The sequence below is a fragment of the Nomascus leucogenys genome, chromosome 21, assembly GCF_006542625.1.
Source record: "Nomascus leucogenys isolate Asia chromosome 21, Asia_NLE_v1, whole genome shotgun sequence".
In the NCBI taxonomy this organism is placed as follows: Eukaryota; Metazoa; Chordata; class Mammalia; order Primates; family Hylobatidae; genus Nomascus; species Nomascus leucogenys.
Window position 1 is genome coordinate 13520806 of NC_044401.1, and position 15934 is coordinate 13536739.

Consider the following 15934-nt stretch of genomic DNA (forward strand, 5'->3'; position numbering starts at 1 on the left):
CTTAAGTTTTTGGGCAGATGACCTGTATTCTGAAGGTATCAATCTCCTTTGCACCTCAACTTCACAGCTGGGCAGAAAACAAAAGGGCCAAACGACAAGCCGAGAGATTAGGAGGGGTGCCAGAAGGACACTGACAATAACCTTTCCAGAACATTAATGTTCAAGGTTTGCTGAAAAATGAATGTTTTGGGGGTAAGAAGTTGCAGTGACACAGGAGCCACTTCAGCATGAGCCTAGCATGATACTTTTTCAAGGTCAGTGAGTAAGGTGAATTAAGTGAACCTGCTCTTCACATCTGTTGTCAGAAACAAATGTCAGGCGTAACTCTGGTGGTGGTGGCTTTTGCCCAGGTTCTATAGTTTCATGTTTTTAAACTATATATATGTATATCTATAAAGAGCAAGGGTTTTGTTCTAAGACTAGGCTGCCATTTCTGTATTGGACTGGTAAGTAATGAGCACCCAGTGAAAAAATATATTCCTATGCAATAATTTATAGCAATGTGCTCCCACCTGCAGGGCATGTGCATTTACTGACTTGAATAAGTTCTCTGAGTCAATCAGTCACAATCAAGTTAAGATTCATAGAGAGGGAGGAGCCACTTCATTGGGCTGGACGTGCATGCATTGTTAAGGAACTCAAAGTTGTATCAGGTATACATTTTACACTTGCAAAGGTGCTGCCACCATATTCCTGAAGAAATTTGGTGGCAGCGGAGACTTTCAAACAGTTATGGAGAAAGATACAGAACTCTGCCCAATCTGGAAGCTAAAATTCCTAATAGGAGATCTATCATCACATCTCGGCTCTGCAAGACTGAAAGTACTATTGGCTTGGCTCCACCTCAAAGAGGGGATTCTGTCTTTTCAATCTTGTAAACCTGCTTCTTTTATTCCCACCGTGATTTTTTTTTAAATACTCAATGCCTTAACCATTTTTGATTTTAGTCTTAAAATGTAAGTGTGGATTGAAAAAAATATAAGAAGGATCAACAGTATGTTTGATAATAGGCCAAGGAACTATGTAAAGATAGAAGGAGTAAGGTGAAGAAGTGAGTCTAATAAGTCAAGATAAGCATAATTTCAACACAATTTTTTTCTCCATGATCCTACTTCCACTGAAAAATTACTATTCTACAGAGAACTGACTTCTAATACTTTTGTAAACAATGCTTCATACATTATCAGTACATGTAAAAACATGTAAAACAAATCTCTTAGGAAGTTACAATTAAATTTAGACACATAATTTAAAGCTTTCCTTTAAAAATATTTTAAAATAACAGAGAGATGACTCAGAAAACATTAAGTTTGGGCTGATTCAGCTGAATGGCATTGTGAGTTAGTTAGATTAGAATTTACTGGATAATTCATTTTTAGAAGGAAAGGGAAATCCTATTCCTGCCATCATGCTCTGTTCTATAACATAACCCAAGTTGGAGGAAAGTGGCCTTTAAAGTTATTTTCATCCCTTTTCATTGTCAAGTTTTTGACAAGACCTACGACATAGACATAAGAGGCAGGGCAGAGATAGTAGGATGACCATGGGAAAGACAGGAAGAGACTCCTTAGAAATACAATACGAATATGGATACTGGGAAAACAGAGGAATAAATCCAAGCAGGTACTATGACTTTGAGATATACAACTATATAAATGCATACATACAAATTTCTTCTAGAAATTACACTTTAGAAAAATTCTATACATTTTATGTAAGCTAAGTACCTAAAAAGGCACCTAGTGTAAGTCATGAAGGAAAATATAATGAATATTGAATGATGACAAAGGAAAAAATAAAATATAGACAAACGGCAAATTATTAGAGGAAAAATTAGGTTTCTGATGGACATATACTCTTTTACTAATGAACTAATGATCTCACACACGATGTTTGCTCTGAATGATTCATTATGCAAAGGTGGAAATGGTCTAGAGTCTAAGAAAATAATCTCCTCTATCCCCTAAAGATCAGGCAATTACAGCACAGCTGGTATGATAATTTCATTAATAATAACTTGTAGTCTAGTACATCGGTGCTGCTAATGCCAAATTACAATCAGTCACAAATACTATTTCTTTAGTTTGCTGAACAGATAATATATTATTTAATTTCTGCTTATTTTAATTGCATTTTGCTTCACAAATCAGAAGGCAGAACAAAATCTCGTCTTGGAAGACTTCCCACATATGTAATTACTGATATACTATATAAGAACCAGTGACTTTGTGGCTTGAGAGGTATAACAGAAGAGTTAAGATGATATTGTATGAAGTATAATCCAAAGCTCCAAAAAGCTATTTCACATCAAAAGAAATACTGTTAATCTCAGCTGGGAGAGAAAAATCGTACAACAGACAACTAAGACCCAAGAGAAGGTCTCATGAAAATAGATCCTAACTTCAGAGTTTTATAGCTTTATGAAAATAAATCTATTGTTATGTTCCCTGAGAGATAATTCAGCCAACTTCAGAGCTCTAACGTGACTGTTTTGGGAGTGGAAGAAGGAATAACGTCCTGCACATCTATCAATTAAGTTCCATTTTATTGGCTTGTCAAGTATTTATCAGCAACTTTAAATCCAAGAATTATGGGAGCTCAAGATACTTGGCATCTTTGGGCTCATGGACTACTTTTCATATTCCTAAATATCGCCAGGGCACAGAGACTGTCATTTCATTTGGCAATCCATTATGGTGCTCAGCTGCTCCCTACCTGTCAACAAGTCTACTTTATTTCTATCTTGGAAGATCTTGATACGACCCTATTTTATTTTCTCAGATGAGCAAACTTGGTGATGCAACAACATTTCTTTTTTAGTTCTTTATTCACTAGACTTGTTTTTATTAACCACAGAGGAAAACTGAGCTAATTCTAAAATGATTTTTATATACCTTCCCTGGCTTTAATCATGAAGGGGAAATTTTCTTCAACCTTTCAGTTCTGTCTTGAGATACAGATCTCAAATTGGCCCTGTGTGGTTGTGTCAATTCCAGTGTGCAAAGGGTTTTCAGGCTTTGAAGGAGAAAGGTTCAGGTTTCTCCAGAGGATAAACCATAATTTTCCCTCGTCTATATACCTTAAATATTCCCTAAAATGCGTGAAATTATATCTCTTTGTTAATATTTACACCTGATCAATTAATCGGTCTATTTAAAATACAAAAGAATGGAATCAATCTGATTTGATTAAATTATCCAATTTGATGAAGCAGGCAATGGCGACAACTTTTGCAGGATAATTAAAAGAACTCTTCCAGCAAATCCTGCTAGAGTTTGAGCTTGAAAGCAACTACAGCTCAGCCACCCAAGTTCTTCATCTCTCTATTCCATGTCCTTATAGGAGAGCCAACTGAACGAAGTCTTTCACATCTGTATGGAAAACTAGAGGTACATTTTCCCTACCAATCTTTAGACCTTAAGAAAAATCAGAAGACAAGTTTCTCAATGAAAGCAATATTGCCATTTTGGGTAGTACAGTCCTTCACTGTGCTTGAAGGGCAAGATGTTTAGTATTCCAGTGCCTGTCCCACAAATGTCAACAGTGGTCTCAGGTGATGAGACCACTGAAAATGCCCCTACCCTCTTACAATCCCTTTTAGGACTGCAGCATTGTCACTGATGAATGCTGAGATCCATCCAAGTCATGCTGATAACTTTAAAAAAGCTTCCCTGATATAGGCAGCGGAGAAGCTGATTACTTGAAAATGAATATACTAAACAAAGCATTTTTTAAATTTAACAAAACCAATTTTATATATATATATGTATATATGTTGCTGGAGGATTTTTGGTCTATAATGCCAGTAAAGAGTAGTTAGCATCTGCTTATCAGGTGAAAAGAATGATTTACAGTCCCAGAGTTCAACCCGTTGCGGACACAAGGAACAGAAGAACTGGACTCAACCAGCAGTTTCTGTTCAAGAAAAGGTTAACATTACAAATTAGAATTCTGGAGAGCAGGAGGTTGAGGACCAGTGTAACATTTTTGCAAAAGCTTAGCTACACCATTACAGGCAAATATACAGACTGAGATGCCAATGGACAGAGGCTACAGAAAATAAGGAAGAAAAAAAGGGACTAGGATAACCTTGGAAAGCAACCTGAGATTTTAACTCCCTACTGCCTCAATTCCAAATCCAATTACATGTCTAAAGGGAGCTAAAAGCTTAGCTGAAGGGTCAGTTGAGATTCTGACCACATGGCAGGAAGGTACAGGTCACACCTAACCTTTGCTGGTTTTAGTCGGTTCCGAGGACACATTTCCAGTCTTCTTCTTTTTTCTTGGGACAGGTACACATTTCCGGTCAAATGTAACAGGACTATATTGAGGGAGGCTGTTGAATTTTTTTTCAAATTCTTCATCCAGCTTTGCGGAGCTATTAAAAGGGGAGAGGGGAATCAATCAGCACATGACCGAATATGACATAGAAAACGACATGAAATGTATTTTAAGATATTCTATTTGAAAACAGGGTCTCTGGGAATCAGGGCATGTAAGTAAATTCTGTGCAAGGAAAAAAACACCTTTTCTGAAATGCTTGAGATTTACCAACACAGTTTTCTTAGTAAACTCGTATGACAGGTTATGTTATTACCTTAGAAAAGTAGAAACATCATTTATAATATTAGAATATTTCTGAAGTGGGGAATTTGGCATTCTCTCCACTGGCATGGGAGTTTTTCATAAAGTTCAGTACAAAGCGTACTCTATTCATATATTTTCTCATTTTACAGATTCATATACATGTATATATGGCAAGCTTATTGGTAATATGATATACTGGTAGTTTCGTAAGATTAGTTTCTTTAAAAAATGTACTGACTACTGTTTGATTAAAACATACACAAACAAAAAGCATTAATACTAGGAAAACATTCTGGAAAGTTGACTACAATAAAGACAAAATATTCAATGAGCAAAGTAAAGCCAGTTTTCAATGAATGCAATGGCACAGAGGCAACATGCTTTAACTTAAATCATCAGTGACTTCAGAAATGCCACCAGCAAAGTTGGGCAATCTCTGGGCTGATGCTGTCTCTAGTGTCCCACAGCCATGGCAACATGCCTGCTGGATCCTAGGCTGGCTTCTGGCTTTCATTAGGTGAGATTTATTAAACTAACATGCAACCTAGACAGATGGAAGAGGCTGTAGGAGAACTGCTGTGCCTGGTAGATGGAAAATGGAGGGTGTATTGGGAAGAGGAGAGCAATTTTAGTACCAGCTTATAAGAAGCAAATGTGTTAGGCTGCTAGCTAAGGGGTGTCCTAAAAATGTTTTTAACTACAACTGTTTTGGAGGAATATACAAGAGTTGAGAAGCAGAGATAAGAGGGTCAGATGACCAACTGAATGGTCAACAGGAAATGGCAATTACGGAAGCACCCCTTTACTGGAGGGGGGATATACTCCAAGTCCCCCATTAGATGCCTGAAACCGCTGACGGTACTGAACCTTACATATGCTACGTTTTTTCTATACATGCATATTGTACAGTGAAATATGATAGACAAAGGTATGATTTATACAGTGGGTGGAATGAAGTGGGATGGCATGAGATTTCATCATGCTACTCATTGTGGTGCACAATTTAAAACTCATGAGTTGTTTATTTCTGGAATTTTCTATTTAGCATTTTCAGATCCAAAACCGCAGAAAGCAAAAATATGGCTAAGGGGGAACTACTGTACTAAGTTCTATCAAAGCAATAGAGGGTAATGGGTGGAGGTGATGTTTTTCCGTTAATAACATCACCATTTCTCATTTAGTTAAAAAATGTTTATTCTGATGGAAAATCAGATACAACTGGATGCTAATTAAATACTATCAGAAAGCTGTCTATAAGTTGTGAATTTTTCAAATACTCTGAATACCCAAAAGAAAACTGAAAATGTGAGATGTAACTCATAAGGTCTCTTGAGACTTTTCTTAAAAAGAGAACAATAATAATCATTTATGTTTTTCTTAGAGAAGTCTATAAAATTAGATCTGTCAATACTGAGAGAATTTTTCTTGGCTACAGTTAACAGGTAGCACATTTTCTGAGATAAAAAAAGGTTTAAAATGCTCATCTACAAATCTCAGAGCAGACTGACAGGAAATGGCATTTCTCCCTGCTTAAGTATTATACTGGCGTGTTCTAAACAAGGCAAACCCAAATACTTGAATCCTGACAGGCCAATATTTAAAGGGAGAAAGGAGGAAAAGGCACTGAAGTTTACTGTTAATTTAAAGCTATAAAAAAACATCTCCCAGTTATATACATGTGCCTTCCTCAGAAATGATTAAAAAAAAAAACACATACAATCCACATACCAGTCTCTGTTCAGGAACAGATTTTCAAGATTGTTTCATTTATCTTGTTCCTCAAAGAAAATTGATGAAAATCTCTCTTACAGCTTCAGCAGTTTCTAATAGAAGCATCAGAGAAATGCTTCTGTTGGGGAGCCTCAATGCTTGCTTTATTCCCCTAGGACCTCACACTGCCTACATAACACCTGCTCCTCTCTCAGTGAGCAGACCCACAAGGCAGTGGCAGTAATTCTAGACTACAGAGAGCACTGGTCTAGATGCTTGCGGGTCATTTTAAAATGATATTCTGCATTTAAACTATAATTTGACACTGAAATAAGAGGATTTTCATGTCATTACTTAAGCAAAATGTAAGCAAAACTAATTTGAAGTACTTTGGATTTTTAAAAATATTAGAAATGAAATACATAAAATTATAAGCAAAATTAATTTGAAGTACTTTGGATCTTTAAAAATATTAGAAATGAAATACATAAAATTATAAATATATCATTTCAATAAAAATAATCTTAAAGAGCCAGCACTATGGGAAATAATTTCTACCTCGCTACTTTGTGATGACCTAGAGCCTTAGAATTAGCCAGACTTAAAGCACTGTGACATCTAAGGAAAAATATATTATTCTGCAAACAGATATGCAAATATTATGAATAAACCAAATACAATACACCCAATGCATACAATTTGCATAGCTTTAAACACACTTTTGAAAAAATATGGTGAATATAACAACGTACTTATTTCTATTCAAAGTATTCTTTTCAAATTGAGCCGACAAGAAATCTCAAGAATTTTCAAAATAGTCTAACTGAATATGCAGATACTTTCCTCACCAATATAAAGTATTGGATCTCCTAACTAACAGAATACTTTATATTAAGATGGTTATTAACAGTCTTTGGCATAATGCTAAATATAAAATAATTCTTAGTGATTTTATCTTGATGCATGCCATTGCTTAATACTGCATTTCAATATATAATTAATATATCGAATGTTCTCCATAGCAGAATATTTGACCTAATATTTTTATCTTAGAGCAACAGAAGACAGCTTGAACAAAATAAAGTTGGTGATAGAAGCATAATTTCATTTACCTTACATTTTTCAGCTGTCATTTTATAAACAATAAATACATATAGTATGTAAAATGGGCAAAATGTAAACATGCTAATACTATCCATTCTAAGCTTTGGATGGAAAAATGCATCCCGGTTGAAGGGATGTTGATTCAAACTCAGGTCCAAGTCTAAAGTCTATATATTTTCACTATTATCAAAATGTGAATGTTATTGTCATTCACATGACCATGATAACAGCAGGAATGATGTGATGCACTTGATTTGTGTTCACTAGGGTGCCTACTAAGATTGTAGGCAGTGCTGAGCGAGTAGTCAAAGAACAAGCATGTGTAGTTAGTGATCTGTTTACCTTGAAAATCCCACCCACACTTGAGGCTTGTGGAGTACAGGTGACTGTGCTCACAGGCACTTACCCAAGGAGACAGTCTTCTTTTGGCTTTGTCTTCTTGAACTTCTTGCTCCCACTGGTCCCACTCTGACTAAATGTCCAGCTTTCTTCATTCCAACACCCTTCATGATCAGAGGAGTTTCCTTTTCCTGAGCTTCGTTTTCCTAAGAAAATTCAAGAGAAAGGATGTGTTTGGTATATGGATGGGCGAGGGGAGATGATGTTAGTTGCTTCACGAGCAACCTCTTGACTGCTTGCATATCATTTGCATGAAGCTAACTGTAGCTATTTCAGAGTTCTCAGAGTGATTCATGCTGGACCATCTTTAATAATGGAACATGCAGAAAAGTGACTTAGAGCTTCTGGGATTAATTGTCATGTAATTCAACAGGTATCATATGACTCAAAGAGACAGACTAACTGCTGCTAGCTTTTCCATTCGAAAACCAGCCAAGGTATGGGAGTCCTTTGCTGGTGGGCACTATTCAGTCTAATTTCTCTAAAACTCACTGAGCTGACATCCCTGGGGATGAAATAGGCTCAAGTATCTTCATTTGGGGCTTGTTAGACCTAGGACTCACACATGTCTTGTTGGAATATAGCTTGGCAAAAGGCAGTCCTCCAGGCAGATGCTATATTTTAAAACAGAGAATTCATATAAAACATTCAATGGAATAAAGGTAAACAGGTTAACTATTTTCTGGATATTATAATGTTTTAAAGAGTTCTTCGGTTCAAGTGATCCATCCGCCTTGGACTCCCAAAGTGCTGGGACTACAGGTGTAAGCCACTGTGCCTGGCCCACTTCAGTTACAGCTTTGATTACCTAATGAAGAGAGAAAGGCATTTGCTTCTGGAGCCTACAGGTGAAGATTCTGACAAACATATGTGCTTGATTCAGGAAATTCCACCAGTTTTCAAAACCAAACCTAAAGCTCTGAATATTTAACAATAATCTTTCAAAACAAAGAGCCAGCCCATACCACTGGGGGAAAGAAGAGATTAAAATTACTTTAAATACATCCTGAGAACTACCTACAAAATGAATACACTTCCCTTAATGGTGCTAGAAAACATGTAAGTAAAATAACAAATAATTATGATCTATAAACCATAAAGAAATATACAAATGTAAGGTATTATTTTGATACCATATTGTTCTTTATGGCAGTTGTTTTCAATAGGTCTAAAGGTGAAATTCTGTTTGGTTTTTGAATTCTTTTCAGGTTTGTAGAAGTTACTTACCTCTGTCAACATTAGCTCGCAGAGAGGTGAGCATGCCCTCAGATACCAGGGTTTTATAAAGAGCACCTTTGCAAGACCTCTCGGATTTCCTGGAACCACAAGTTTCTATTTTTCTGTGACAGTCACTGTCCTCAGGCTTGGCCTGTCCTGATAGGCTGGGTGGTAGTGCATCTTCCATAGGGGTCAATGGTTCTGCTTTTATACCCTCTGGCGCCTCACCAGAAATGTTCTTGCTAGCAGAAATACTAATGAAATCTGGAGGTCTTGACTCTTTGGTGGTGTCTGAGGATTTCTCCTTTGACATTTTCTTCTCTCTTGATTTCACTTTTTTCTTTGGTGGCTTGGCATCCAAAATGCTTCCCTTGCCACTTGAGGATGTGCGGACCTTCTTGCGAGGGGTATCTCCAAGTTTCTCTATGCCCCAGTCTCCTTTTGCGACGGCTTCAATGGTATATATGACGCTCTCAATGTCAGACTCCGAAGACTGCCTCTTTTTGCAAGTCTTCTTGGGTGTGGACTTATCATTTCCATGTCGATCCATTTTGCTTTTCTTCTTTTTCTTTTTTAGCTTTTCTGGCTTGTTTAATGTTGCGGGATCCTCAATGATCATAATTCCATGTGGATGGCACATATGATCCTTTCTACTGGGAACATCACTAATTATTATCTTGCTACTGGCAGAATAAGAAAAATCAGGAAAATGACATTTTTGATCTTCTTCTAACTCTTCCTTTCTAATTTCTTTGGGATCTTCCATTTTTATAGCCATTATGTCATCTATTTGCAATGCCTCAAAATTTCTCAATTCCTTAGAATCTCTTACATTTTCCTTAGCCAATTTTTCAAATTCTGCTTCCTTCGGTAACCTGGTTTCATCTGTTTTCTCCATTTTAATTTCCTTTTCTTCCTTTCCCTTCTCTAATTCTTTAATTCTTCCACCATCAGATTCTTTTGCTTTTATTAGCTTTGATTCTTCCATTTTCATCCCTTCTGATGCCAGGCACATCTAAACAATTAAAACAAAATGGGAGAGCACCCAAAAATATCCTTATTATTCCACCTTCAAAATTAAAGTTTTCAATTATATCTGTTTTAGAAACCATCAAAACACACTTTAAACTTTACAACAATCAGCCCACTTCTGCCAAACTAACTGAAATGAATCAAATTGATAGAACGCTGTGGGCACTGTTATATAGTCATTTAACTCTCGTCAAACGTATCTCTGAATTGTCATTTTCTAGCTTCAACAGAAGCTTTTCCTATGAAAACAAGACCTGGAAGAAGGAGGAAGAGATTCAAGGTTCAAAGACCCAAGTCTGATTCTTAGTTTTGCTACTTATTAACTTTGTGGCCCAGAATGAATCACTTACCCCCTCACTCCTCTGTGGCTTTTGTAAAAGGAAAATGATCCTAGAGCCTATCTCAGAGGATTCTGTGTGGTCTAAGTGAAACGATGTACTTAGAACACACTTAACTGTAGTACAGGCTGAATATCCCTTATCCGAAATGCTTGAAAACGAAAGTGTTTCAAATTTTGGATTTTTTTTTTATTTTGGAATGTTTGCATTATATACTTACTGGTTGAGAATTCTTAAACCAAAAATCAGAAATCCGAAATGCTCCAATGAGCATTTCCTTTGAGCGTCTTGTTGGTACACAAAAAGGTTTGGATTTGGCAGTATTTTGGAGTTTGGATTTTCAGATTAGGAATGCTCAACCTGTATTTAATCATCCCCAAACTCTGTTCAGATATTTGCCTTTTTTTTCCCAAGGGAAATGAGGAAAACAGAAATAATTTCTACCTGCCCACTTGAAATTAGAAATGATATGACAATTTGCTAAACAATTACAGAAGGTTTTGATTAATGAACAAAACATTATAGGTCCACAAATGCTGATAGACAACTCTAAAGTCATAAAAGCTCTGAGAACAAACTTGTTTTTGTTTTCTTAACTCATCTGCTGGCAAATTTGGTCTGATGTGAACTCAGCTGGCTGCAAATTCTGACCTGAACCAACCTGAAACTGTACAGTCTTAAAAAGTTTATTTCATTTACTGTGACCATTCATACTTTTTGTTATTGGAATAGTGGTGCATTCAAATATGCACTGGGGAAGTTACTTAGTGTAATATGCATCTACTGCATAATTTTCCTAAAATCTGAAAGATTCTGAACACCAAAACACATCTGGCCCCAATTTGGTTAAGTTTTTAGATTTCTCATCAAAACTCCCCAAATTTCACGTACAGAACATTCAAGGGGAAAGTTGCCATTTTCCTCTCTGGCTCCCAGATACCTTGAAACTTTAATATAGAGCTATTTTTTAAAAGGGGAAATTTAAGCTTATTGTAAAACCTGTTTTCAGTGCCTGCGTTTTCATTTATACACATTTAACTGCAAGGCTCCCAAAATGCCAGCCCCCATGGAGGACACTAATGATACAAAAATCAATAAGGTCAGGTCTGTCTGCCTTTGAGGAACTTATAAAGAGATTGACGACACCGATTTGGTCAAGGGCAGCAAGGAAGTCTTTATTTTATTTTATCTACTTTGTATTAGCAACTTAGAAGGGAAAGAGTATTGGGGGTTGCTGAGTCAATGCAAAATCAAGCACACGAGTAGGAAACTGATCTGTTTTTAAAAACCATCATTTTATTAAATGGCAAGTTGTCAGAGATCATTACCATCTGTAAAATTCATTTTTAGGTGGATAATACATTGAATTAAATACCAGATGCTTTTTTACCTCACTTTTCTCTTAGTATTTTCAATGCATCGCCAATCTTCCTGTGAGAATTATGTTATGATTAGTAAGTCTGGGAAGAAATTAAAGAAAGGGTGGGGAGAAGCAGACACTGCAATTAAAAAAAGTGAACATGACAAGAGCACACAGCCCTTCGGATCATTCACAGGGAAGACATGAAATATTAAGGATTCACAACAGAGCTGTCTTTTTCAGGGACTCAGGTAAGCTAACCTTTAGACCTCGGCAAGTGGCTATGAAGACTATGAACTTCTCTTTATTAAACATAACCAGAAATAAGCTCAAAGCAAAATGTTATCTTAATTCTGAATCACTGAAACCTTTAATATTCCCTGCATGTTTTACTCTTATGGGAGAATGTGCTGTTTTTATATCAATTTTGAAATAATTTTTATTTTCCTTTCTCAACTACTATAGCCCTTCATGAATAACTATCCCCTGTGGGGGGGAGAGAAATTATACTACTTCTGGAAAAAAGGCTAGAAAGGCATTCTCAAGGTAAATTTTATGTTTTTTCAACCACTGTCACTCTGGTGGCTTTTAATAGGTCACTTCAGGAACCTTTACCTTACAGGTGCTAGTTTTTAGTGGTATGCTGACAGTTTGCATTTGCACAGGTTCATCTTTGCAAACTTAATAATATTTTGCAAACTCTATTCTAGGCTTCAATACATTTCAAAATGATTCTCTCATCACTCCTGATAGGATTCTATAGCTAGGAATGAAATGGAACAAACACAGACATCCACTCTGGGGACATATTCTGGGAAACAGCACAATATTTCTTGCGTAGGTAATCACACCGAACACTAGTCATGCTTTACTTCCTCATTTCAGGCTCTTAAAAATTTTTTCACAAACAGAGTATGTTAATCCTAAATTACAGGAAAAACAATTATATTGCTGGAAGTGAAGCTATACATGTAAATCAAATAACTCTGAATTAAAACTACAAATTGCAAATCTACTCATTAACCGAAAACCCAATCAGACTCTCAGAGTTGGGCGTCACTCTAGAGGTTTTCTTCTTTAACCTACCCAATGCAGGAATTCATTTTACTACAGTACTCCTGAGAGTCAGTTAACCAACTTTTGCACAAAGACAGTGAGCATATCACTCTATCAGACAACAGGTCTGCTTGAATTTTTAAAATATTGAGCAAAAATCAATCAGCCTCAGTTCTTTTCCCTGAAGCCACATGAATTCACTCTTGCTCATACGACAGATACGATACTTGAAGACAGACTTTATGTTCCCGTAAGTCTCTTCCCATCTCCCTTAACAGCTCATCACATGTAAAGGCTTCCACACTTCAAAAGTTGGGTCCCTCTTACCTAGATGCAGTAGGTGTCCTGAAATGAGATGGGTTTTATTGAAAGGGGCTGGGCTCATGATCAAGTATCCTAGTTTGCTTAAAGCCACAACAGTAAGCTATGTAAGACTTGAACCCCTATGAGGAAACAGAGGCTAAGAAATGGGGTAACAATACATCCTACATTGGGCTGTTGTGAGGCAAAAGTGAAGAAATGTATATGTAAACACAACTTGTAAATGATACAAAGCTTTACAAAGCTTGGGGAAAATGGATACTTCAAAATTTTTTCTATCTATCAGATCTCTATCTCTATCTATCTATCTATCTATCTATCTATCTATCTATCTATCTATCTATCTATCTATGTAACTATTTATCTATGAATGACAGGGTCGTGCTCTATTATGTAGCCTGGAGTGCAGTGGCATGATCATACCTCATGGCAGCCTCGACCTCTAGGGTTCAAGTGATCCTCACATTTCAGCCTCCCGAGTAGCTAGGACTACAGGTTCATGCCACTATGCCCGGCTCCACCCCCCAGCGCCGTGTAGAGAATAGGCATCTTGCTATGTTGCCTAGGATGCTCTCCAACTCCTGGCCTCAAGCAATCCTCCTGCCTCAGCCTCCTAAAATGCTAGAAGTACAGGCATGTGCCACTGCATCTGGCTGGCTATTTCAATTTAACAATATCTTTCTAAGATTATGTTCCTAGCCTATGCTAGATGAGAAGGAGTAACTATTTGTCAGTTGATAGGAATGCTCTTTTAATGGGACCCAGAGATTAATTTTTTTTAATAGGTCACATTTCTGGCTTGTATTGGGTTTATGGTCACGTAAAATCCTGGATTTCTATACCCATATAATACGCTGGTAAACTTGATCTCTCCTATTCTGTATTTTTATAATTTATGTTTTGCAATTAGATGCAAGACTTTCCATTTTTTCTTATTAAGTTTATCTCTTCAAAATGTGAATTATCTTCCATCTTTGTATTATACACACATTAAATAAAGCTGCTTTTCATGTCTTTGTCCAAATCTTTGGTAATAACGTTGAGCAAAACATGGCCAAGGACAGGGCCTTCTGCCAAACTTCTAGAGCCCTTTCATGAAGATGATTTGAACATTAATAAACTTCAGCAGCCTAAGAATATTTTTTTCTAATCCACTCAAAATTCCTCCCATTTTGTTCACAAAACATTGTAACATTATCTGTCAAAAGTCTTGCTAAAATCTGGATACAGCATGCCAACAGCATTCTCTTACTCAATTTTATGACCAACCGTTAACTATACCAAATAGAAAATGAGGTTGGCTTTTGTACCAGTCAGGGTCTAATTAGGGAAACGGAAGCACCTAAAGCATAACTAGCAGCGGGAGTTTAAGGCGGGGAATAGGTTAGTTACACAGGCCATGAAGAACTGAGACACCCAAACAGGAGGCGGTGACGCAACACGGGGGTTAGCAACAGCAGAAAGCCACAGAAGAGACAAACGCAGAAAGAGTGACACTGAAGCCCATGGGACAGGTCCCCAGTGGAAGATGGAAGCGTGGGGCACTTATCTGGAGAGCACTGGAACATGGAAGAGAAGCTGCCTTTGCCTTACCTTGATGCCTCTTTACCAGTTCCCTCTTGACCCTAACCTGGCCTCTCCCTTTCTCCCATCTCCCAGTCTCCTGCCAGTGTCTCCCATTAGTAGAACCTACATGGAAGCAGGGGACATAGGAGCCAAGGAAAGGCAGTCAGCAGTCACATGGGGCAGAAGGCAGTGGGCAGGGCAAAGGGACTCTGGGATGGCACATTTGACAATGACCCTTTTCAGACAGACTTTGATAATTCTCTGTTTTCTTCTTCTTTTCTGTGGATTCAAACATGATTAGAATGATTTTCCAATTAAAATAATTTTCAAAGGTTTCTAGGAATTAATAGTCTGTATTTTAGAAATCAGGCTTATTCTTTTTAAAAATTAAAGTGAACTTTTCCCCTTTTTGTTCCTATTGAGCTCTCCTATTTCACACAACTTGTCAAAGATGATCAAAAGTGAGACTGAAACCCAATTTGCAAGGTCTTGTGGTATCTATCCTACAATCTGTTTTTTCTGTTGTCGGAAATCTGAATTAATATACTAAGACCATGTGTATTGTATTCTAGCTTTCTCTTTTTTTAAATTGGATATATATCCATGGAAGAGAAGCTGCCTTTGCCTTACCCTGATGCCTCTTTACCAGTTCCCTGTTGACCCTGGCCTCTCCCTTCCTCCCATCTCCCAGTCTCCTGCCAGTGTCTCCCATTAGTAGAACCTGCGTGGAACCACAGGGCATAGGAGCCAAGGAAAGGAAATACATATGTATTTTATACTTTAAGTTATGGGATACATATGCAGAATGTGCAGAGTTGTTACACAGGTATACACATACCATGGTGGTTTGCTGCAACATAAACCTATCATCTACATTAGGTGTTTGTCCTAATGCTCTCCCTCCCCTAGCTCCCTATCCTGCAACAGATCCCAGTGTGTGATATTCCCCTCCCTGTGTCCATGTGTTCTCATTGTTCAATTCCCACTAACAAGTGAGAACATGCAGTGTTTGGTTTTCTGTTCCTGTGTTAGTTTGCTGAGAATGATGGTTTCCAGCTTCATCCATGTCCCTGCAAAGGACATGAACGCGTTCTTTTTTAGGGCTGCATAGTATTCCATGGTGTATATGTGCCACATTTTCTTTATCCAGTCTATCTTTGATGGGCAATTGGGTTGGTTCCAAGTCTTTGCTATTGTAAACAGTGCTGCAATAAACATACATGTGCATGTGTCTTTATAGCAG

General features: G+C 37.2%; 1 protein-coding gene across 11 annotated transcripts in view; it reads right to left on the reverse strand.

The window, feature by feature from the left end:
- BBX (BBX high mobility group box domain containing) overlaps window positions 1–15934 on the reverse strand; it is a 295180-nt gene that overhangs the window by 28763 nt on the left and 250483 nt on the right. For all 11 annotated transcript variants that reach the window (XM_030801619.1, XM_003261768.4, XM_030801620.1 and 8 more), the window contains 3 exons: window positions 9028–10033; window positions 7808–7946; window positions 4230–4378 (listed from right to left, as the gene is read on the reverse strand). In XM_030801619.1, coding sequence (XP_030657479.1) covers window positions 4230–4378; window positions 7808–7946; window positions 9028–10033 — 1294 coding nt within the window. The remainder of the gene's footprint in view (window positions 1–4229; window positions 4379–7807; window positions 7947–9027; window positions 10034–15934) is intronic.